The 25,019-nt window shown below is 34.7% G+C and overlaps 3 protein-coding genes across 3 annotated transcripts; all 3 read left to right on the top strand.

The window, feature by feature from the left end:
* Positions 1-780: 780 nt before the first annotated feature.
* On the top strand, positions 781-6,676 carry LOC123899175. The gene is made up of 7 exons (XM_045950245.1): positions 781-1,197; positions 3,210-3,279; positions 3,476-3,531; positions 3,682-3,757; positions 3,919-3,955; positions 5,363-5,477; positions 5,613-6,676. Exons 1-7 carry the CDS (start codon positions 902-904, stop codon positions 5,851-5,853), a joined length of 891 nt encoding a protein of 296 aa, XP_045806201.1. The 5' UTR covers positions 781-901; the 3' UTR covers positions 5,854-6,676.
* A 9,107-nt stretch (positions 6,677-15,783) lies between these two features.
* On the top strand, positions 15,784-17,841 carry LOC123898464 (actin-depolymerizing factor 3-like). Its single transcript, XM_045949428.1, has 3 exons — positions 15,784-15,945; positions 17,100-17,365; positions 17,455-17,841. Exons 1-3 carry the CDS (start codon positions 15,943-15,945, stop codon positions 17,603-17,605), a joined length of 420 nt encoding a protein of 139 aa, XP_045805384.1. The 5' UTR covers positions 15,784-15,942; the 3' UTR covers positions 17,606-17,841.
* A 1,765-nt stretch (positions 17,842-19,606) lies between these two features.
* LOC123898703 (protein FAR1-RELATED SEQUENCE 8-like) lies at positions 19,607-24,623 on the top strand. Its single transcript, XM_045949718.1, has 3 exons — positions 19,607-19,923; positions 20,528-20,604; positions 22,088-24,623. The coding sequence occupies exons 2-3, from the start codon at positions 20,533-20,535 to the stop codon at positions 24,152-24,154; spliced, it is 2,139 nt and encodes a 712-aa protein (XP_045805674.1). The 5' UTR covers positions 19,607-19,923; positions 20,528-20,532; the 3' UTR covers positions 24,155-24,623.
* The last annotated feature ends 396 nt before the right edge of the window (positions 24,624-25,019 follow it).

The following is a 25,019-nucleotide window of genomic DNA, read 5'->3' as shown; positions in this document are numbered from 1 at the left end:
CATCTTCAGTGATCAAATCACCCGAAGTTATAGAAGAATCACCCTAAAATTGTTACACATTGGTGAGTTGTTGCAGATCCAACGCCGTGAATTTAAGCGGAAGGGAAATGAAATTAGTCAAATGACTAGTCAAAGTTGAGAATACAATTTTTCTTTTGTAATAAATGTTGGTCGTTTGATTTAATTTGGTGAAGATTGATGACATGGATGACCAAGATAATAAGTTTTTTTTTTCTTTTTTTTGGTAAACCTGTAAACTAGATTTTTACTTTATTTTCCTAAAGTCCTCACATCCAAAAAAAAAAAAAAACTTGTGATCTTACAACCTTGGTTGTTCGATTAATGGTATATTTAAATTTTCAAAACTGAACCCGACCATGTTTAACTAATTTTACCCATTATTTGTCACTCATAGACCAAAAAATCAAAACTGTATAAACTCGCCGGATACATCAAATTTAATCTCGGTTAGTATGAATTTGGTCGGTTTGAATATTTTTATAAGTTAATAGGTGTTTTGCCCTTTGTAATTTGAGCGAGTTTTGTTTTTCCTCCTTTAACATTTATTTTTTTTGCATTTTCACCCGTGCAATGTAAAGATTATTTGTTTTTAGCGCCTCATCACACATGTTGGTATATGACTATATTATATTTTGTGATGGTGTGGCATGCTGACCTGTCAAATTAATTTATTTTTTATTTATTTTTAATTCCACCTAGATTAACACATATACACTTAATTTTTAACATGTATTTTTTTATAAAAAATCAAAATAAAGTAAAAAGAAAATTGGGATTACTCTCGCGTCTCTCTCTTCTTCAACCACCGTATCGGAAGATATTTCTCCACCGCCAGTTTCGATCTCTTTTCATTTCTCTTATATATCAATCGCTTTTCTCCATGGAAGAAATTGACAAGGTTGTAGAAGAAGTGGAAAAAGTGAAAAAAGAATGGAACGAAGCTTATAGTAAAACACAAGATCACATTAAGGCAATTGGAGAATACGGTAAATCAGGAAGATCTAAAGAAGATGAGAAAAATTCACTTGCTAGATTGAATGGTATTGCTCAAGATGGTTTATCGTTTCTTTCTTCTTTGGATTTCAATCTCGATCTTCTCGCTCCACAATTACCTACTCAACAAGAAGTTGATTCTGCTCGAAAATTGCTTCAATCATGGAAAACCCTAACTCAAAGGTTCTCTCTCTCTCTCTCTCTCTGGATTTTACTGTTTGATGATTTGTTTTAATTGAATTGAAATGAAGTGAATTGAATTGAATTCATCCACATTGTAGGGATTAAGCAATTTGAATTTTGTTTTTGATATTTATGAATTGGCAAATTAATCTTTGAAATTGAAGATTCTCGATTAAATTAAAGCATGTTTGAATTGGTTTATTTGAGTTTATCTAGTGACATAAATTTTGTGAGACTGTTTGGGACAACCTATGTAAATAACTTAATTTTCATTAGTTTTTTTTAGCTTATTTTCTTTAGTTTTTCAATATAGTTTATAAAAATAGCTTGTAGTATATATAAAAACTATTTATCTTTATTTTATCTTTTGTTATAAAAGTAGCTTGTGTAAGCTTATAAATAAATGCTTGTGCTATAAGTTGTTTATCCAAACAGGCTCTTAGTCTATCTGTAACACGATTAGAAATGCTGAATTGACATTGCATGTTCCGTTTGTGCATGTTTGTAGAAATTTGTTTAGAGCTTATTTGATATATTTTGATAAATAAGTTCAACGAAGTTGTTGTTTGAATTGATTGTTAGAGGGGGAGGGACTAAATTGATTGGTAGTCTTTAATTTGGAGGACTAATTTACCATTATGTATTTTCGAAGGAGGAAATTCTCATACACTTAGACTTTTGAGGATTAAAATGTTGATTCACTCGGTTCTAAAGAAAATAGATTTGAAATGAGTGAGTAAGTGATTTAGTCTTTGAATGTAGTATGCCGTCAATTTAGTCTCTGGAATTTTTAATATTTCAAAATAGTTCCTCCAATTGGAAATATCCATTTATATTTGAAATAGTGACTGTGATGGAGTTATAGCTACTGCAATTGACAGTAATGAACTATAGACTTGTAGTTACAATTCCACTTTTTGTGTGCAGAATATCGGTAGTTTTTTGGTACAGGCCAGTCATTGATTGTTCTGCTGACACCTAATATGTAACAATTTCAGCTACTAATTAATAGTTTAAATAACTTTCAGATAAAAAAATGTTGGAATTTGAAACCTCCAATAGCGAGAGTTTCACATTCATAAATACAAGTGGGCTGTGGGAACTTCATGTGCTGATAGTGTTCATGGCTTATACATTTTGCCTTCATTTGTTCTGTTTGACAATTTGCCATAGATAAAAAACAATTTAAAGAAATTCATTTATAGTTTTCTCACACACTCCCTATGTTGATTTGCACAAATATTTGGGATCACATCTTTAAGCGGTTAAACACAAAATCAATCAAGAGAAGGGAAGGGAAGGGAAGAAAAGTTTAGAACATAAAAACTCCATCACAACTGCAAATAAGTGAATAAAAGTCTTAGAAATTGTAGGGATTGAGCAACTTGGTCTTCCATATTTGCAAATTGGCAAATTGGCAAATTAGTCTCTGAAATTGAAGATTGCGATCAATTTAGATTCTTTGTCATCTAATAGGACCAGAAATGCTGAGTTGACACATTGCTTAAGCTATGCTCAACTCAGTTTGAGCATGTTTCTGGAAATTTGTTTAAAGCTTCTTTGATCTCTATTTTGATATCCACATACAACAAAATTGTTTGAATTGATTAACAGATGACTTAATTGATTGGCGGTCTTTAATTTTGAGGAATAACTTACCAACTTGTAATTTTGATTTTGAAAAAGGAAATTGTCCTACACTTACTTTTGAGGACCAAAATGGTGATTCACTCGATTCTAAAGAAAATAGATTTGACATGAGTAATACAGTAAGTGATTTAGTCTTTGAAAGTAGCATGCTGTCAATTTAGTTTTTGAAAATGTCTGACAGAGACTAATGTGATTGAAAATATTCAAATTGAGTGATTATTTTGAAATTTAGTTAATTTCAGTGAGCAGGTTGACATTGTTCTTCAATTCCATGACTAAATTGGTGATTCACCTGACTCAAAATATTTCTGTTTTAATCTTTTGCAATTTTTGCTGATAGTATATGCGTTTGTTTTGAACAGTTTGCGGCAAAGTTTGAGGAATGCTAATCTACAAGCGAAAGCTAACTTAAGGAAAGCTGCTCAGGAGGAGGCAATATGCTTACTTGAATACCTTTAACATTATCATTGCTTTGTTCATTTTGCTTAAATAATTTTGCATCATTAATGGGAACATATTGTACCCATTGACTGTGAACGTATTAGTTATATTGTGGCTGTGTTGTGGTTATGTGTGTTTTGTGTTTGTTTATATTGATGGATTGGTATTCTCTTTTTATATGATGCAGAGAGAACTACTTCTAGGAGGTGGAGAAGAGTCCACAGTCCGCAGACGCAATTTGCAGTATGTCATTTGTGCAATTTTCAGCTTGTGTTGACTTGGTTTGCTAGTATTATTTACAGTTTAGTGCTATTTCATTGGAAAATTCATTTGGCACTTTGCATGATTCTGGGATGAAGTATTTTAATTCTCAAATCTGTCATCTTTGTCCAGGACAAAAGCTGGAATGACATCTGCGGCAGAGAGCATCACAGAAAGCCTCCGACGTACTCGTCAATTGATGGTTCAGGTTAGTGGTTAGGTTAGATATCTTTATTTTTAAACTTCAGTTTGATCGTACTCCTGTGTTGTAATATTTTGCTCCACCGTTATTGCTTTTTCCTTTTTAAAACATGGCCTATTTGTGATGGATTAATTAACATACTCATTGGGGATCTGTGTGTTAATCAGGAGGTTGAAAGAAACACAAGCACACTTATGACTCTTGGTAGGTATATTTTTCTCCCTCTTCTGTCTGTATTAATGATGATGGTTGTTTCATTTTTCTACATCTAGTTTTTAATTTATACTGGTATACACTATGTTTTATTTTTCGTGTATGTGAAATTTATATATCAAGACAGACAAATTCATAAAATAATTTAAGCTAGCTATATAAGTTGGATTGGAAATATGAAGCTATGTAGGGAATGAGTTCGAGTAGCAGTTGTTACATTTATAGCTTCAGTTCAGGGTGCTCTCTGTCAAAATTTATAAAGAGGAATAGAGAAAAAGAAATAGAGAGATATAGAGATGTATACATATGTAGGGAATGAGTTCGAGTTAGCTAGCAGTTGTTACATTTATAGCTTCAGTTCAGAGTGCTCTCTGTCAAAATTTATAAAGAGGAATAGAGAAAAAGAAACAGAGAGATATAGAGATATATACATATGTAGGGAATGAGTTCGAGTTAGCTAGCAGTTGTTACATTTATAGCTTCAGTTCAGGGTGCTCTCTGTCAAAATTTATAAAGAGGAATAGAGAAAAAGAAATAGAGAGATATAGAGATATATACAGAACACTAGGAACCAGAAGGAAAGAAGAGACTTTGAAAATTTGGAAACACTGCAGAAAAGGAGAAATAAAAATTGAGGTTTAAGCTAGCTAGGCTACCAATTTTAAACACTGCAGTTGAGGTCAAGTTGCCAGTGAAAAGATATATTTGTGAAAACCGAGTTTGAATTAAAACCATGATGGTCAAGTTGAGGTTTAAGCTAGCTAGGCTACCAATTTTAAACATCAACATACAAACAGATCGAAATAAAAATTACCTTCTTTTGGCTTTGAACCTAGCAAAGAATTTTTTGTAGTTTAACTTTTGCAAATGATTACATTTTCAAACATATGACAATCACTTTTAATCCAAATGCCACAAGTACTGACTGAATTCTATTCCCATAAATCATAATCATGAAGTTGAGAGCAATTAAGTGAATGAAAGCAACTTTATAGTTGACAAAGGGATATAATCAAAAGGGGAGAGAGCCAGAGAGATGGCATTGGAATCTAATCTTGGTTGTGTGTGGTCCATCCTCTCAAATACTCACGAACTATTCTCCATCTGGTATCTTCTATCCTGTCCTAGTTCCGATACCCAATGTTATCAAAATTGCAATTAAACATGTAGGATCACACGATACACATTTAATGCAGTTAACCAATCCCATGACACCTATAATCTCCTTTGTGTGCAATGTAAAAATGTTTGTTGGTTACTGTTTCTGCTGGTTGAAATTTTAGTTGAATTATATTGCACTATTGACTTGATGAATGGAGGTATTTATATTGTTTTCATCAAAATGGTTATGAAGGGTATGAAATAATATTTTTCTCCGTAAATTTCTTGGATATATAGATGAATCAACAGGAGTGTTAAAAAAGGCTGAAAGTGAATATAAAGGACACCGCTCATTGTTGATGAGAACTAGAAATCTTCTCTCCACAATGCAACGTCAAGATATCATAGACAGGTATGGAAAAAAATTGATTCTTCCCTGAATCCCACCATAATTGGAGTTTGATAGTAGTACCGGGTTGTCTTTTTTTATCGTCCACTCACTTTGTTTGGTCTTTTTAAATTCTAACATCAACTCGTATATGAACAGGGTGATACTTGGGGTTGGCTTTTTGTTGTTCTCCCTTGCCGTTCTTTATGTTGTTTCCAAGCGGATTGGAATACTTACGTTGCAGAGAAAGGTTACCGGGGCTATAAAGGCTGGCATGGTAGGGCAGGCAGTGCAAAGACCACAAGCTGTTGCAGATGACATGAATCTTCATCAAGTCAGAGTTGATCATGTTCATAATATAGAGGCTCCTTTACAACAACAAATACATGATGAACTTTGATACATTACCAAGAATCTGTGTTTTGTTGTCACCATTTATTTATATTAAGAGAGATTATACACCTTCACACACAACTTTAGCATCTTCCTAATTGCTTAAAATGTAAAAGTATTTGTCATCTTGTGAGTCGAAAAGCCATACTTTTTTTACTTAGATGGTAATTAGCAGGCTTTATTAAGCTTGATTTATGAGGTCTATTTTGAACCCTTTTTTCTGTTAGTTATTTTAGTTTAGGCTATAGGTCTCAGAAGAGATATCATACTTGTTGGCATAGTGAAAATGTTTATACAAGAAGTGAAAGACACTTTTGAAAAGAACGTGTTGTTTCTGCTTGATGTTTCATCGAGTCTTTTTCATGCTCTAACGTGGGTGCATGAAGCCATGAATTGCAATTAGAAGGAGTGGATTTCATCTTTGATGCGGAAAAAAGTGGTGGATGATTTTCAAAGAGGGAGGGACGATATCACTGAGCATGGGGCTGTTATAGACAGATGTAAATGTATTTTTTGTTTGTATTTCACAAACTCTCATGTTCATTTGATGAATGAAATGCTATAAGCATCACTTTGTCAAAAACAAAAAAAACGAATGAAGATTTAGGGTTTTTCATGACAGGATTGTTTCCTCTCCGACATCTTCTCCATTTGTTAAGACTTCTCCCTGCTCTATAATGTCACTCTTAGATACATCATACATCAGATTATATGTTTAAAATTACCTTCTTATAACTAACATCAAACTTATCAAGAAAATCGTTTGATTCCTAGGTGAAACGATTTCTTAGGAACATGAGGGTTAACACTAGAAAAAAAAAAAAAACAAATTATTGAAATAAAATATATATTATTTAGGTATAATGAAATGAATTAACTTGATTTGAGTTAAATTTTCTTATTTTTACAACTACCAAATATTACTGTAAAAAAAAACCAAATATCTGATGCAATATTTTTTATGCTTATATATATTGAGACTAGAAGGAGTAATTTCCATTTCCCTTTTATTTGCTTAATAATAGTTAAAACATTTCTTCTAGAGTTCTTAAGTGTTATACTGATCACAGAAACTTTCAATCCACATTGGGATACTGATCAGGTATGTCATCTTTTCCTTCACATTCCTTGTTTCATATTCTTCTTTTTCTCTTCTGGTTTTCAAATATTGGCATGCAAGAAATACAATCTTGAGTATGGAAATATTCAAGAACTTCTTATTATGAAATGAAAATTACCACCCTATCTGTGAACAATATTAAAAGATAGTTTGCATAATTTTATTTCAAAGCCATAGTGCATGCAACTTGATTTACCAAGTTTTTCCTCATTGTGCTACTTGATTCCACTACTGCAGTAGAACTACTTGGAAAACTTATGATAGAATTAAGATCCATGGTTGAAACTCATCTGAACAGACCTATAAGAAATGTAGTGTTCACAGTTCCAGTTTCATTCAGTCGATTGCAGCTAAACTGGATACGTTGTGCTTGTGCGATGGCCGATCTTAAAGTTATCAGACTGATGCCTCAACCAACAGCAGTGGCTTTGTGGTATGTGGTTCATCAACTGAATTCTTCTGCTTCTTCTCATGAGGATATGGACAATGAAAGCATGAAAATTGCTCTCATTTTCAATATGGATGCAGGTTATTGTGATGTTTCTGTTATTGAAGCAGAAAAAGGAAAATTCAGAATAAAAGCCTTGACAGGAAGTTCTATTGGTGGAGAAGATTTTCTTGCAAATATGATGTGTCATCTTTTACCTGTTTTTGAAAAGATATTCAAGAGATAAGTTCACTGGAACTCGAAAATTATATCAATGGTTTTTCTTCGAAGTAGAATCCATGACGTGATTACTAAGCTTTCGTCTCAGACAAGTGTTGAGGTTGATTTAGATTTGGGATATAGTTTGAAGATATGCAAGGTTGTAACGCAGAAGGAGTTTGAGGAAGTTAACAAAAAGGTGTTTGAGAAGTGCGAAAAGTTAATCATCCAATGACTGCAAGATGCAAAGATAGAAGGGGTAAAATGTGAGGGAGCTGAGTAAGCGTAGAGAAAGTATGGTTCAGGAATCTAGACCGTAGTATTATATATACGGCATGTAACATTGTAAACCCCAATTCATTTAAGTAATAATATGGAACTACAACTACTTTGTAGTCACAGACTTATGCACGCTTTGCCGAACTGCATAATCAAACAATTGTGCACCATTGTTTGTGATTTGCGTTTCTTTATTCTTCTGTTACAAAGTCCATCACCTGAATGCACTGAATCCACAAACCTTTTAACAAGTGTTGGTGCAAAAAATCAAAGCTCTCTCAACATACATGCGGCAACATAATTGCGCCTACTAGAAACTCATCAAGACTCAACAGAACCAAAATGAGATAGACATTGGTTCCATAATTGAGAACAAAAACACACATTCACAATGAAGTCAATAACCAAATGAACAAAAGTATTAGACAAATCTCTGAACCGATGGGTCATTTACCACATTATCTGCATATTTGGCTTCTAAAACTCATAGCTGATTGTTCCTGCACTGTCTAATGCTGGTCGTATCTGTGGTGTAATGGTTGCTACAAGTGGATATAGCCCTTTGCAACCAACTCTGCAAGAGATAGAACAGAAACACATCTCCCAGCTGCATAAGCGATATAATCTGTTCTAAGATACGTATAAGGACGAACAAACCTAACAATGACAGGGTGGTCGCGCTGATCCACCACAGAGAGCTTCTTCCGCACAATCCCTTCAAGCTGTTTCTTTGAATCTAATAAATGCTCCCTCTGGATATGGACCTAATTGGAGCCGGAATCCTTGAACTGTGCGTCGATTTGTAGGAAAGTCTGGAAATACTTGACAGCGGACTCGTAGTCTTCTATGTCAAGTGTAGTGTGGACAGCATCGAGACAGTTGCACACTCAATGCGCGTGATAGCGCACAGACTAAAGAGAAGGGTAAACCCGTCATTTGGAGGGTTTATCAAAGATGAAACAAAAAAATTACAATAAATAAATAAATAATATAATATTAGTGTGTTAGTTTGAATTTTAAAAAGTTAGTTATTGGTTGTGGATTGTATTTAAGTTTGATGTTTGTTATTTTTTATTTTATGTTGGAAGTTATTAGGAAGTTATTTAGCCAGAAGAAGTTATCTTCTGAGAGAGCAAAACTGCTCTGATACATTTGCAGATTGTATTTTCCTTTGTAAATTAATGAAAATCGCAAGTTTACTTGCAAAAGCCTTTTCTCTATAATTCTGGTTGTTATCAATTTGGTCCGACCTGCCGGATGCCATCGAAAAAGATGGAGGCCAAAGTGGCTGCACTTGAAGAGAAAATCACTACTTTGGAGGTTTCTTTACATGAAATGCATAATCAAAATAAGGAGAACCAGGAGAAGATCATCTCTTTATTGAATTCGAATAAGGAGAAGAATGGGGAAGAATCATCGCACAATTATGAGTCAGTTGGTACCAAAAAGAAAAATCCTGAATTACACGATGAAGCCTGGGATGAATTTCGCCTATCTGTTAAAAAGGTTGAATTACCGATGTTTAATGGTGATGATCACGCTGGTTGGATTGCAAGGGCGGAAGTTTATTTCAATGTGCAGAATACTAGACCAGAAATCAAAGTGAATTTAGCACAATTATGTATGGACGGTCCTACAATTCATTTTTTTAAAGGACTGTTGGAGGAGAATGAAACATTGACATGGGAAAATTTGAAAGATGCACTTCTTGAAAGATATGGTGGTGTTAGTGATGGGAATGTATTCGAACAACTTTCCGCGCTTCAACAGGAAGGAACGATCGAAGAATACATTGAAGATTTTGAGAGGTTAGTAGCACAACTGCCCAAACTACCCAATGATCAATATTTGGGTTATTTCGTTCATGGTTTGAAGGACAAAATCCGAGGAAAGGTTCGCAACATGATCGCTATGGGGCCCATGTCAAGAGCGAAGTTAATGAACGTGGCAAGAGCAGTAGAACGTGAATTGGAGGAGGGACGAAGAGATTGGACATCGCGAAGGTCACATGGTTCACTGTCCAGACACGTTTTTGGTAACAAGGTTGTCACACAGAATGAAGGTAGACATGGTGATTGGGGTATGGCTCGTAATAACAAAGATAATCGCGATCTTCCTGGAGGAAACGTTGGAGGAAAATCCTTAGGTGGTCCGCGTGGAATGTTTAGTGTTGGACAAAATAAAACACACACTACCAACACTGGAAATTGGCGTGACAGAAATGTGAGGAATATGTCCTCACAGGAAATTGCCGATCGTCGTCAAAAAGGACTCTGTTTCAAATGCGGAGGTCCGTATCATCCTCGCCATCAATGTCCGGATAAAAATCTGCGTGTTATGGTACTTGAGAATGATTCCGAAGATGAAAATGAAGTAAGAGTGTTGAATGATGAGGATGTGGAAACAGGGGCAGAAGAATTGCAATTGAATGTGCTGACTTTTGAACATGTGTTGACTTTTGATAAACAAACTGAATATTATCAAGATATGCTTCAGTGCATCAGGTTGCAAGGGACAGTGGGGACAATACCGGTGCTGATGTTGGTTGACAGTGGAGCAAACAAAAATTTCATGTCAAGGCATCTAGCTTTGGCTTTGGGTTTGCGAATTACCGAAACTCCTGCGAGGGATATCAGATTGGGTGACGGACATGTGGCTCCGACTTTAGGAGAGTGCCACGGTGTTATTATTTTTGTTTAAGGGGTTAAGTGGGAGATAGATGTTGTGCTTTTTGATTTGGGCGGTTATGATCTAGTACTGGGGATGGCATGGCTGACACAAATTGGATGCACGTACATCGATTGGACCGAGAAAAAAATGCGTTTCGACTACCATGGTGAATGGATTGAGATCAGAGGGATTCGTACTAGGGAGTGCACTCCATTACAGAACTATGTTGATGAAAATCACTTTGATCAGTTGCATTGTGATGTTCAACAGGGTATGGTGACACCAAATCAACAGTCTGAAATGAAGTCAGTACTGGACAATTTTGATAATATTTTTAAAGAACCACATGGATTGCCTCCTGGTCGACAGCAAGAGCATGCTATACACTTGTTGAACGGTCAGGGACCAGTTAATGTTCGACCATATCGTTACCCTCATCACCACAAAACAGAAATCGAAAAACAAGTGAAAGAAATGTTGCTGTCCGGTGTGATCAGACCTAGCCAGAGTGCGTTTTCAAGTCCGGTTATTCTTGTCAAGAAGAAGGATGACTCTTGGCGGATGTGTGTAGATTACCGTGCTTTGAATAAGGTAACTATTCCAGATAAATTCCCTATTCCAGTCATTGATGAGTTATTGGATGAGTTACATGGTGCGCAATATTTTTCCAAAATTGATCTAAAGTCTGGTTACCATCAAGTACGAATGCGAGAAGAAGATATTCATAAAACAGCTTTTCGTACTCACGAGGGACATTATGAATTTTTGGTGATGCCTTTTGGTTTAACGAATGCTCCATCCACCTTTCAAGCATTAATGAATAAAGTCTTCAAACCAATGTTGCGGAGGTATGTTTTAGTATTTTTTGACGACATTTTGGTGTATAGTATGACTTGGCAAGACCATATTCTACATTTGAATTCAGTTTTAAGTGTGTTGGCTGAGCAACAGTTGGTGGCTAATAAAAAGAAATGTTCATTTGGCAAATTGTCGGTTGAGTATTTGGGTCACGTGATCTCTCATGAAGGGGTCTCAATGGATCCATCTAAAATCAGCAGTGTGTTAGAATGGCCTGTGCCAAAGAATGTCAAGGGTGTCCACGGATTTTTGGGTTTGACTGGGTATTACAGAAAGTTCATTCGTGACTATGGTAAGATTGCAAGACCGTTGACCGATTTGACTAAGAAAGAAGGTTTTAAGTGGGGAGTCAAGGAACAAGCAGCTTTCGAGGACCTTAAGCACAAGGTCACTTCAGCCCCTGTATTAGCATTGCCTGACTTCACCAAAGAATTTTTCATTGAGAGTGATGCATCTGGTAATGGGCTGGGTGCGATCTTAATACAAGATAAGAAGCCTATTGCGTTTTTCAGCAAGGGACTCAGTGATCGTAATTTGAACAAATCAGCATATGAAAAAGAATTGATGGTTGTGGTTCTTGCAATCCAACATTGGCGTCCATATCTAATAGGAAACAAATTCACGGTGTGCACCGATCAAAAGAGTTTGAAGCAATTAATGCAGCAACGTGTAACCACAATGGATCAACAAAATTGGGTGGCTAAGCTTTTGGGATATCAATTTGATGTAGTCTATAAACCTGGTCTTGAGAACAAGGGTGCAGATGCATTGTCGCGTCAGTTTGATGTTTCCCCGAACAATTCCATGGTTGTCCTTATGGATTCAGATGACAAGTTAGCACTTAATTCTATGATTTTCCGCCCCGAATGGCTAGATTTTAAGACTGTACATGCAGAAGTGCAGCAGGATCCAACATTACAGGGAATCATTTCAGCCTTAAAAAAGGGGGAAATAACAAAATCTGGGTTTATACTTCAAAATGAGGTTCTTTTGTATCAAGACAGATTAGTTATGTCCGCTTCATCTATTTTCATTCCTACCATTCCCAAGGAATTTCACAGTACTCCTCAAGGTGGGCATTCCGGGTTTTATCGCACTTATCGTCGTTTGGCTGCTAATTTGTATTGGAAGGGTATGAAAAAGGATATCCAAACCTTTGTGCAAAATTGTACTGTCTGTCAATGCAACAAGTATGCAACTTCAAGACCCGGTGGTCTGCTCCAGCCACTTCCAATACCAAATCAGGTATGGGCAGATATTTCCATGGATTTCATTACTGGCCTTCCAAAATCCAAAGGGTTCGAAGCTATTTTCGTAGTGGTAGACAGACTGTCAAAATATGCCCATTTTATCCTTCTTAAGCGTCCCTATTCTGCAAGATCTTTGGCTGAAACTTTCACCAAAGAAGTTGTTCGACTTCATGGAATTCCGGAATCTATTGTGAGTGACAGAGATCCCATCTTTGTTAGTAATTTATGGCAGGAACTCTTTAAACAGCAAGGTACATTCTTGAAGTTCAGCACTGCATACCATCCTCAGACTGATGGTCAGACAGAAGTAGTTAACCGTTGCTTAGAGACTTTTCTTCGTTGTTTTATTGTTGATCAGCCTAAGACTTGGGCCATGTGGCTTCCTTGGGCGGAATATTGGTACAATACTACTTTTCATGCTTCTACAGGTACAACTCCGTTTGAAGTGGTGTATGGTCGTTCCCCTCCGGTTATCACTAATTATTTACCGGGCGAAGTTAAAGTGGATGCTGTTCAACGTGACTTGGCTGATCGTGATGAATGCTTGCGACAACTGAAGCATCATCTATCCCGTGCTAGTGACCGAATGAAGACACAGGCAGATAGACATCGTAAAGAACGTTCTTTTGAAGTGGGTGATTTGGTTTTCTTGAAGTTGAGACCTCATGTACAACAATCTGTTGCGGCTAGAATTTGTCCCAAGCTGTCTCCGAGGTATTTTGGCCCGTTTAAGGTGATTGAACGTGTTGGGGCTGTTGCTTACAAGTTGGAGTTACCTCCTACATCTCGAATCCATCCTGTTTTCCATGTGTCCTTGCTTAAGAAAGCTGTTGGTGATGCTGTAGTTCCTTCAACTCTTCCTGCTAGTTTGGAGGCTAGTGAAGATTCTATATGGGAACCAGAGACAGCTTTAGAACAACGGACAGTGATCCGACATGGCATATCTATTTCTCAAGTTCTTATCCATTGGAAGAACAAGCCTATTGAGGAAGCTACCTGGGAAGATAAAGACTTCATCATTGGTCAATTTCCTTCCTTCAGCCTTGAGGACAAGGCTGTTTCTCTTGGCGGTGGCAATGATAGCGCACAGACTAAAGAGAAGGGTAAACCCGTCATTTGGAGGGTTTATCAAAGGAGAAACAAAAAAATTACAATAAATAAATAAATAATATAATATTAGTGTGTTAGTTTGAATTTTAAAAAGTTAGTTATTGGTTGTGGATTGTATTTAAGTTTGATGTTTGTTATTTTTTATTTTATGTTGGAAGTTATTAGGAAGTTATTTGGCCAGAAGAAGTTATCTTCTGAGAGAGCAAAACTTCTCTGATACATTTGCAGATTGTATTTTCCTTTGTAAATTAATGAAAATCGCAAGTTTACTTGCAAAAGCCTTTTCTCTATAATTCTGGTTGTTATCAGCGCGCCTCCTCAAATTCGTAATAATCAATATATAACTTGTCCAACTGATTCCTCAAATTCAGTTATGCCCGTCATTCTCCCCGGCCTTAATACCTTAATTTTAAGTTTTAACGTTATCTAACACTATTGACATAAATATAGAAGATGGTAACATTGTCTAACTAACTAGGCAACAATATATAACAAACTAGTTATGTTGGAGTATTATTCTCCTAGTTTTTATGATCAATCCAATATAACTAACTCAGGCAACAATATAATTATTCAATCAATTTATATAACTATGACATGATCAACAGAAGGAGAGAAAAACCAATAAAAAGATGAATTTTTTTAGGAGTTGTAAACAAACTAGGGAGTATAAAGAACACAAGGGCACATGAAACTTTGGTTTGTAATAATTTAAAGATTTAAAATAAAATTATCTTTTGAGTTTAAATTCAAACATAATTAAAAACTCAATGATTGTGGTTGTGGTAATGGTTACAGTCATTGGGGTAGCTACAACGCGCAAGCGGCTGTTGCAACGTGAAATCATTTGAAAATTTCCCAAACTATATAAAATGACACCACTATGACCCAAATTTCATTAGTTGAGAGATTGTTAAAAGTAAAAAATTTCATTAGATTTTACACAAATTAAAATTTGACACAGATTAAGATTTGATGTTGATAAATTTTACTTTTTGGTGAGAAAATTTCAACAACAAATCTTCTAATTCTGGTGTGATTACAATGCGGCCGGACACAAATGTGAGTTGGTCTGCACAAGAATTTATAAATAAGAGGCAATTTTCACCTTACAAAACAGTTTTGTAGAGTTGAATTACACACAACTCTCAATTCTAAAATGATAGTATCAACAAATTATGATGTAAAAGACAATAACATTTTGATTGTTGACCTACACTACTATTAGCCATCTAATCACTTAACCACTAAAAAGAGAATAATAAAAAAAGTATAGGCAATAAACAATAAAAATTAAAAACTAAGTATTTTATAGAATTGAAATGTTATATTAATTAACATATATATAAATGATTTTTTACATATGTTTAGTAAAATATTTTACATATTTATTCATGATATTTGAATTTACCGATATAATTACTTGTGAGACTTTTTGTCCATGAACTATTTTTATCTTATTTTCACAAGTAATAAAAACTATATAAAAAAAAAATACAGTTTGCTATTGCTAAGTAATCTTATAAAATCTAATAACTTTATCCCCACCTTTTCTTCACTCCTATAAAAATATTTTTACAAAATTCACCCATTAAAGTGCAAATTCAATTTGCAACGTAAGTAATAAACTCTGCTTTTCCGGATTTCATATCCTTCAACACTCAACTCAGAGGGCGCATGAGAAGCTCAAGAAATGCGAGAAAAAAAAACTCAAACATCTTTATTTGAATTCAAATCTAATATAAAATTTTAGGTGTGTGATTATTGTTTGTTGGTTTGAGGTGGAGGATATTTGTAACCTCACGAAAGGTACATCTGGTCGGATTACACTGTCAGTGTAGGACCCTTGAAGAGACAAAAATTGAATAAATTCCCACCGAAAGCAAACAACAAAAAAGAGAAATACAACTAATTTGGGCCACAAGCCCAAAAGAATTTGGACCACCAAAACCATCATTGGGCCATTTCGAACACACGCGCCGCGGATATTAATAAGACACTGTCACGCTCCACCACACACTTTTTTCCTTTCACATTTCTCATTTTCATTCTCTCTCTGAAACCCAACCCTCGATCGAAGAAATCAAATCAAACACCTTCTCCTATATCTTCTCCACCACCATCGCTCCCAATCATCAATTCTCCAACAACCACAACTAACTCATGGTTCGTTTTCTCTAATTTTTCTTCTTCTTTACTTATTTTCCGCTAACTAAGTTTTCTCAGCAATTTCCGCGAATTTCGATTTTTTTTTTAATTTTTTTTTTGTATGATTGAATTTAGTCTACTCGATTTCGTCTCCGATTTAAGCTCTTGTTGCTGAGTTCAGTATAATTCGAGCTGGATTTTTCTTTGATCCGATTGTTTCATTTCAGCTACGTCATTTTCAGATCTGATTCATATTAATCTCATCATTTCTACTTTAATTCAATTGTTTTCAGATTGATTCATATAATAAGATGATTTTAGTGGATTATTATGAATTTGATGTGTTTTTGTGATCTGACTTGTGTGATTTTTTTAATATTTTTTGTGGCGAAAATGTTGAATCGGTTTATTTTTTGTGTTAATTATTGTATTTGGAACAATTTTTAATTAGAGAATATTCCTTTTATTAGATTTATTTTGGTAAAGTTTCTTTTATTAGATTTATTATTAGCTTGAAGAAGACGCGTATTGAAACATATTGCGGCTTTTTGTTGTTGTTGTTTATGTATTTTGGCACTAATCACTATTTGTTTATATCCATTGATTTTGATTTGGACTATACCTTTAATTGCAAAAATACCTTCACCTTGTATCCAAAGATTTGTATATTTTCGATGTGATACAAAAAATATAGAAACTTGTTTTTTGATTAGTAGGAATCAAATTCGGTACTTGTTTACAACACTCACACACTTTGATTAGTAGGAATCGAATTCGGTACTTGTAACACACACACAATGTGCACCAACTACTCGCGATAGATCCTGTGATTTTTAGAAACTTAAGAAATAGGATGTAATGGGAAGTAAGGTGGTATTTTTGTAATTAATTAGAAGTAAGAAATGAAAATGATTTTTTTTTCGACACAAGAAATGAAAATGATAAACAACTAAAAACCTCTCATGGTTTAGTCTTTTAGTAGTATTTCTTTTAAATCATTTTATTCTTTGACAAATGCCAACATATGGGACGAAAAGTGCTTTTCCTTTGTTATCTTTTATTGAGTAATCTTAAACTGCAAAATTTACTTATTTGTGTACACACGGGATTGTTGATTTGCTGGTGTGTGAAAGATTGATGATTGTGATGTGTTTGTAACTGCAATTCTACAGGCAAATGCAGCATCAGGTATGGCAGTCCATGATGACTGCAAGTTAAGGTTTATGGAGCTCAAGGCAAAAAGGACACACCGCTTTATAGTTTATAAGATCGAGGAGGCTCAGAAGCAAGTTGTTGTGGAGACGCTTGGTGATCCAGCTAAAGGCTATGAAGATTTCACCAAGTGCCTTCCAGCTGATGAGTGCCGTTATGCTGTTTATGATTTTGAGTATCTGACAGAAGGGAATGTCCCCAAAAGCAGAATTTTTTTCATTGGGTGGTAATGTTTGCTTTTAGATATGCATGTACCTATATCTTTCCATACATAATTTTTTCTATCTGCATTAATTTTGTTGGTTTTATGTCTAGGTCGCCTGATACTGCAAGGGTGAGAAGCAAGATGATTTATGCAAGCTCCAAAGACAGGTTCAAGAGGGAGCTTGACGGAATTCAGATAGAGTTGCAGGCAACTGATCCTTCTGAAATGGATCTTGATGTGTTCAAAAGCCGTGCAAACTAAATAACGATTATGAATAGTAGAGGCTTTCTGGTGGGGGGAGCTCTCCGTAAGCCGTAGTTACTCATATTGAGATATATCCATAGTTTGTTGATCGGTGAACTTAACTAGGTTATTGTCTCAAACTCTCAATTTTCCAAGTTGTGGCATAAAGTGTATTGCACCTTTGACAGACTTCTCCCGTTCCTGTGTATTTTGTTATGATTTGTGATTTATACAATCTTTGCGATTGAGTGGCATTTTAGTTCCTGTATCCTTTACAGGTGGAATTTGTAACTGTTTTGTGTGATGATCAGACAACAAATGGGGTTCAATTTTTAAATATTGACACTCATAATTCTCTAACGGCTTATATGAATACAGTCGGCTCAAATTTGTGTTATTTTCGCGTTTGGAATCTTTGGATATTCAAAGGCCTCATGTAGTCCTTCTGTTCATATAAACTGTTTATTGGTTAGAGTCTACTCTATTTGTTGGGTGTTTTTGATAGAAACCAGAGTACCTCTTTATGGCATATAAGAGCCAAGGTTTGGTTTGGGTAAAGATTAGTTATTGGTAGTTTGCTGTGAATGATTGGTAAAAATGAATTAGGAAATGTGTGCTTGAACTGTGAGGATCGTATGACCCTGTAATTGAGGGCTGGTGTCAAGTTGCGATAAGATGATGGTCGGATTTTGTATTTGAACTGTGAAGAACTGAGGATCCATACTCTGGTGAGAGAATAACTATTGTCATACCATACTCTGCAAATCTTTTTTTTTTTTATATGAAAAAACATAATTTTAATTGCGACTCAAATTATGATTTTTTGTTGAAGTGGTCCCTTTGCATTGGAATATTAAAAAGGAAGATATTTGATTGTCAAAAAGTTGGATCGTGAGGTTCACAAGATTTCATTGTAATTTCATCACAAGATTTCATTGCATGAATAGTATATCGCAGCTTTTTGTTGTTGTTTATTTATTTTGGCACTTATCACTATTTGTTTATATCCATTGATTTTGATTTGGACTATACTATGCTTGTATTAGTGTTATTAATTTTGTTGGTTGGCTACATATTTCTATAACATTTTATGATTCACCATGTTGTGATTTGTTAGGATTTGTTTTGTTTGAGAAATTGTTTGTCTTTACCTTTCATTGCAAAAGTACCATCACCTACGAAGATTTGTATATTTTCAATGTGATACAAAACTTTTAGAATCCTGTTTTTTTATTAGTAGGAATCGAATTTGATACTTCTGGTTTACAACATTCACACACAATGTGCACCAACTACTTGCGATAGACCCTGTGATCTTTAGAAACTTTAAAAATAGGATGTAATGTGGAAATAAGGTGGTATTTTTGTAATTAATTAAAAGTAAGAAATGAAAATTATAAACAGCTTAAAACTTCTCACATGATTTAGTCTTTTAAATCAAAAAATGGGGTTCACTTTTTTAATATTGACACTCACTCGTCATTCTCTAATGCCTTATATGAATATATAGTCAGCACATTTTCGTCTTATTTTCGGGTATGGATATTCAAAAGCTCATGTTGTCCTCCTGTTTATGCAAACTCGGTTAGATCCTTTTCTGTTGTGTGTTTTTAATAGAAACCAGAGTACCTTTTTATGGCATATAAGAGCCAATATTTGGTTGTTGGTTAAAGATTAGGGTCTTGTTAACATGTGCATATAGGGCACATGATAAAGTATCTTAATATAGAAATTTAACATTTAATGATACAAGACATTTAATGCTTGAAAAGTTAAAATGCACAAATTCTAAGACATAATTTCTATTTTTACTACCTTAATATGTGCCATATATGCACATGTTAACATTCTCCTAAAGATTACTTACTGGTAGCTTGCTGTGAATGATTGGTAAAAATGAATTAGGGAATGTGTGCTTGAACTGTGGGGATCGTATCACAACAAACTTTTTTTTTTAATTCTCTTGGTTTATTCAAAAGATTTCTTTTTTATTTTATTTTTGGGTCAAGAGGTTTTTATGAACAAAGGTAGTAAATAAAGTAATTTTACTAATTTTTAATTTTGGATTATAGGAGTACCATTTTAAAAATAAAATAAAATTATAGTTTAAAAATAAACATTGACTTGTCAAAAATAATAAAAACACAATGATAGGGATGTGTTTGGTTGGGCCTTGGGCGTGTAGAAAGCAACATCGCTCCCTTCAACTTTCTTCTTCTTCTTCACAGCTCAGCTCAACTCAACTCAACTCAACTCGTTCTTTCTTTTCTTTGCAACAATCACACGATTCCGCCTTAAAACTCAAAATTTTCAACAATAAAGTTATTGTTCCTTCAGTGAGTTCCCTTTCACCCTCAATTTTCCGTTTATTTTTTTTCAATTTTAGTTTCTTGCATTTAAAATCCTAATTCTACTTTCTTCGGTATATATGCTTATTGTATTGTATGTATGTCAATTCAATAACATTGTGTAATGGATTTTTCAGTGCATTTTATTAACCTAATAATAATGGAAGAAAATAGAATAAGCACTGACAATGTAATAATAATAATAATAGTAATAATAATTTTACAGTCTAGTAAAATCGTGTCCCGTGAGCTTAACTCAATTGGCAGAGACATTGCATTGTATGTGCAGGGGGCGGAGTTCGAACCCCGGTCATCCCACTTATCCAACAAAAGAAAAACCGTGTATTCTGCCAAATCACCCTGCTACATTCCACTTTAATTGTATGACATGGAGAAATGTTTGTTTTCTATTGGATGTCAGTGTAAAATTAATCATTCCAGTTTCCGTTGTGTTTTGTATATATGAAAATTCATATGTGCTGAACAATTGTTCATTGTGGTGTATTATGTTATGATGTATTTGAGTTGAAATGTGATTACTTGAATTGTGAGATTATGGAAGGGAAGGTTAATGTCTTATTCTTTTTAACAGGGCTCATGTCAAGCGGTGATACCATGTGTTCTCTAAATGATAAGGACTTGTGTCTGAACCCTAATCTTGATATCACGGTAATTATTCATCTCAACGTTGGAATTATTATATTGTATAAAAGTGTTGTGAAATAGCGGCTAAAAATGGGTAATAGCAGTATAGCATAACGAAATTTGAATAAATCGATGTTTACTACTATCCACGATTGACATCACAGTTTTGCAAGTCATGTTGGAGTGGTCTGGAGTTTATTTGTCAGTTTGCCTATTGCCCAACTTCTTTCGTTATAATTGAACGACTCTTTGGTTGGGAAAAGAAAAAAAGATGCCAAACTTTGAATATTTCATCTTTTTTATTACATTGGACGCCATTTAGTTCGGCTAAATTTGATGACTTTCCAATTGTTGTGTCATGGCATTTCTTGAAGAACTTGACACTTGACTCTACTTGTATTGAGACTCTTTTATATTGACGAGTTTTCCATGTCCAAAGGGATTCTCCATGTTTTGAGAAAAAAATGGTGCAATGTTATTGGATTGATGAGTTTTTTGTTGGCGCTGAGTATTTTTCGTGAGGTCAACGTGAGAAGTACACTGGTTGTCTTGTTGTCACTGTTAAAATAAAAGAGAATGATGCTTTGATTTTAATTATGTTGACTATCACTTCAACTTTCTGTCACATTTTCAAAGGTGTAGGATATCATAGGTGCTTAATGACAATGATTAACTTCATAATTATTTTAGACTCTTTTATTGAGAAACTAACATACAATAATAGATGAATTATAAATCATTTTTCTGAGATGGGTGCCAATGCATTATGGATATAACTGGTATATTGTGTCAACTGTCAAGTGTTGTCAAATAGCCGCTGGGATTTGGGCAAAACGCTATGAAATTCGATACGCTACAACTGTTTTGCTACCACGCCAATAGCGGCTGCTGTTCCTGTAGCGTTGATAGCTTAAATAGCAAAGATAGCGGAGGAAACAATTTTTTATTTTTGTAATGATAACACTAAAAAAAAGCATGTGACCATTTTAATTTTTCTTTAAAAAGAATAACTGAAGAGTAAGTGAGGATTGACTTCGGTAATTACTTCCTTTCCATTCTCTTCCCCTATTTAGTTTATTTCTTCTGTTACTCTATAATTATTTCAGCCCTGTGTTTTTTGGATTCTTTCAGCCCTTTGAGTTTATATTAGTCACTTTTTTTAATGTTTATGCCGATTTTTAATTTGTATGTCGCATCACTTTATTTATATATGACTGATCTAATTTCAACCACTATGCGGCTTTCGCTATTTTCCCCGCAACACTGTCCACTATATGTCGTAGCAGATTTTTGGTTTTTCCCTATTTTTAACAAGCCGCTGTTGATAACACAGTCAAAAAATGAATGAAACTTACCACCGGTGAGTAATATAAAATGTCAATTTGGAATCTGGTGGTAATCTTTGAGCTCAGTTGTCAAGATGTTTCAGGTTCTGATGTCAAATTCAATGCATACTCGAATTTCGTAGATCTTGTTTTGACTTTGAATTTTTTTCCGCTAATTCCAGATAGATGAAGGATCTCCAAACACTGAACAACTACTTGAGGTTGTGGACGAGGGCAACGAGCTTGAGAATGGTTGTAGTCAATTGTTTGGGCTTGATGGAAGCGAACATGAAAATGGACGAGATGAAACAACTGTAGTTGACAGTCACAATGGAGAATCTCAAGGAAAAAAAGACTACACCCAACCTGTTGTGGGAATGGAGTTTGAAACTTACGATGATGCCTATAACTATTATAATAGCTATGCTAGGGAGATTGGATTTGCTATTCGGGTCAAATCTTCGTGGGCCAAACGTAACAGTAAAGAGAAGCGTGGTGCTGTCTTGTGCTGTAACTGTGAGGGTTTCAAAACAATTAAAGAAGCTAATAGTCATAGGAAAGAAACAAGAACAGGCTGTCTAGCAATGATTAGATTGAGATTAGTGGAATCTAACATGTGGAGGGTCGATGAAGTTAAGCTTGAGCATAACCATTCATTTGATCCTGAGAGAGCTCAAAACTCTAAATCGCATAAGAGGACGGACAGTGGAACCAAAAGAAAAGTTGAGCCAACTCTTGATGTTGAAGTACGGACAATCAAGTTATATCGCCCACCAACTGTAGATGCTTCCGGTTATGGGAGCTCAAATTCTAATGAAGGAGGAACTAGCAACAATGTTAAATTTTCCAGGAGTTTGAAACTTAAAAAAGGCGATGCAAAACTGATTTCAAATTACTTCTGCCACTGTCAACTCACGAGTCCTAACTTTTTCTATGTGATGGATCTAAATGATGATGGACAACTAAGGAACATATTTTGGATTGATTCTAGATCTAGGTCTGCATTTAATTATTTTGGTGATGTGGTTGCATTCGACTCAACATATTTGTCGAACAATTATGAGATTCCCCTTGTTGCATTTGTTGGTGTTAATCACCACGGTCAATCTGTTTTGCTAGGATGTGGTATGCTTGCAGATGAGACATTTGAAACATATATTTGGTTATTTAGGGCATGGCTTACTTCTATGTCTGGTCGCCCTCCACAAACTATTGTTACAAACCAATCTAAGACCGTGCGAAGTGCAATAGCAGAGGTTTTTCCGAGGGCTCACCATAGAATTTGCCTACTACAAGTAATGCAGAGTATCTGTGGATTTATGGTGCAGTTTCAAGAATATGAGGCGCTTCAGATGGCGCTAACAAAAGTCATATATGACCCTAAAACAATAGATGAATTTGAAAGGGATTGGGATGCCCTGATCCAGCATTTTGGAATAAGAAATCACGAAAAGCTCCAAACCTTGCATGAGGAACGAGAACACTGGGCTCCAGTTTACTCCAAGGACACATTTTTTGCTGGAATTTATGATTATGAAAAGGGTGAATCTGTGGTTCCGTATTTCAAGGGTCATGTGCATCAACAAACTTCTTTGAAAGATTTTTTTGAGATTTATGAATTAGTTCAACAACAGAAGCAAAAAACTGAAGCTCTTGATGATTTGGAGTCGCAAAATTCAAACCGGTTACTAAAAACAAGTTGCTACTATGAGCTGCAACTCTCTAAATTGTACACAAATGCAATATTCAGGAAGTTGCAAGATGAGGTGGTAATGATGTCTTCCTGTTTCTGCGTCTCACAAGTTCAAACAAACGAGTCTATAGTAACATACATGGTAAAAGAAGATCAAGGAAAAGATCAAGGAGAAGAACCAGTAAGAGATGATAGGCATTTTGAAGTGCTGTATGATAAAGCGGTAGCCGAAGTACGCTGCATTTGTAGTTGCTTTAACTTCAAAGGATACCCATGCAGGCATGCCTTGTATATCCTTAATTGCAATGGCGTGGAGGAAATTCCACGTCAATATATTTTGTCTAGATGGAGGAAAGATTTTAAGCGATTGTATGTACCACATCTCAACTCAGATGATGTTGATATTACCAACCCAGTTCAGTGTTTTGATCATTTGTACAAACGTGCTATGCAAGTAGTTGAAGAAGGCATGATTTCCGAAAATCATTATATAGTTTCTTGGCAGACATTTAAAGAGTCTTTGAATAAGATTCGCCGGACAAGTTTGAATATATAAATCAAGAATAATGCTAATATGCTGTGCATAATGTAACTATTCAGCTTTTTCATTTGCCTAGCTTTGGCACATAAATTGTTCTTCTATAGTTATGAAGTTTGCAAAATCATGTAAAAAGCATAGAATGTGAATTCACAGTTGTATAAACAACTATAGTGGTTGGTCATGGCGTCATGCAGCTGTTAAGGTCATCAAACCCTTACTGGAAATACATGTCTGTATGTTTGGTGAGCCTACATACATATTCTGATGAACATAGGAAGTAGTTTGGTTCTGAGACATGATATGCCAAGCTTTTATTGGCTCTTTCAATTGTTGTAACTTTCCATCTAAGTGAAGAACTATGTTCACAACTGTAAATTGTTTTCATGGTTTTCTAGATACTTAGTGTGGGATTTTCTATGCTAAACTACTCTCTCCGGTCTCTCATATATATATATATATATATATATATATATATATATATATATATATATATATATATATATATATATATATATATATATATATATATATATATATATATATATATATATATATACATATATATATATATTGAATTTTAAAAAGTTAATTTTTACTTATATATAAGATCGGAAAGAGTATTTGGCAAAAAAATTGTGAATAAGATAATTTAGATGAAGTTTTCTGGTTGAAAGTGAGGGTGAAAACTGAAGGTGTGAGAAATCAAATGGTAAAAGGGATAAATTTTAAATATTTGGTGGTTTGTATGGATTGGAGTATAATTATTTTATTGAGGTGTAAGGTAAAATTTTCCAATTATTCATGCATATGCTGGTGATTAAATTGTCTCATTTTAATTAATATCAAATACTACCAACTTATCTCTTTTAATTGTTGCTAT

Source organism: Trifolium pratense, linkage group LG7, assembly GCF_020283565.1.
Source record: "Trifolium pratense cultivar HEN17-A07 linkage group LG7, ARS_RC_1.1, whole genome shotgun sequence".
Lineage (NCBI taxonomy): Eukaryota > Viridiplantae > Streptophyta > Magnoliopsida > Fabales > Fabaceae > Trifolium > Trifolium pratense.
The sequence above is the reverse complement of the archived record's forward strand: the minus strand, read 5'-3'. Positions and strand labels throughout refer to the sequence as shown.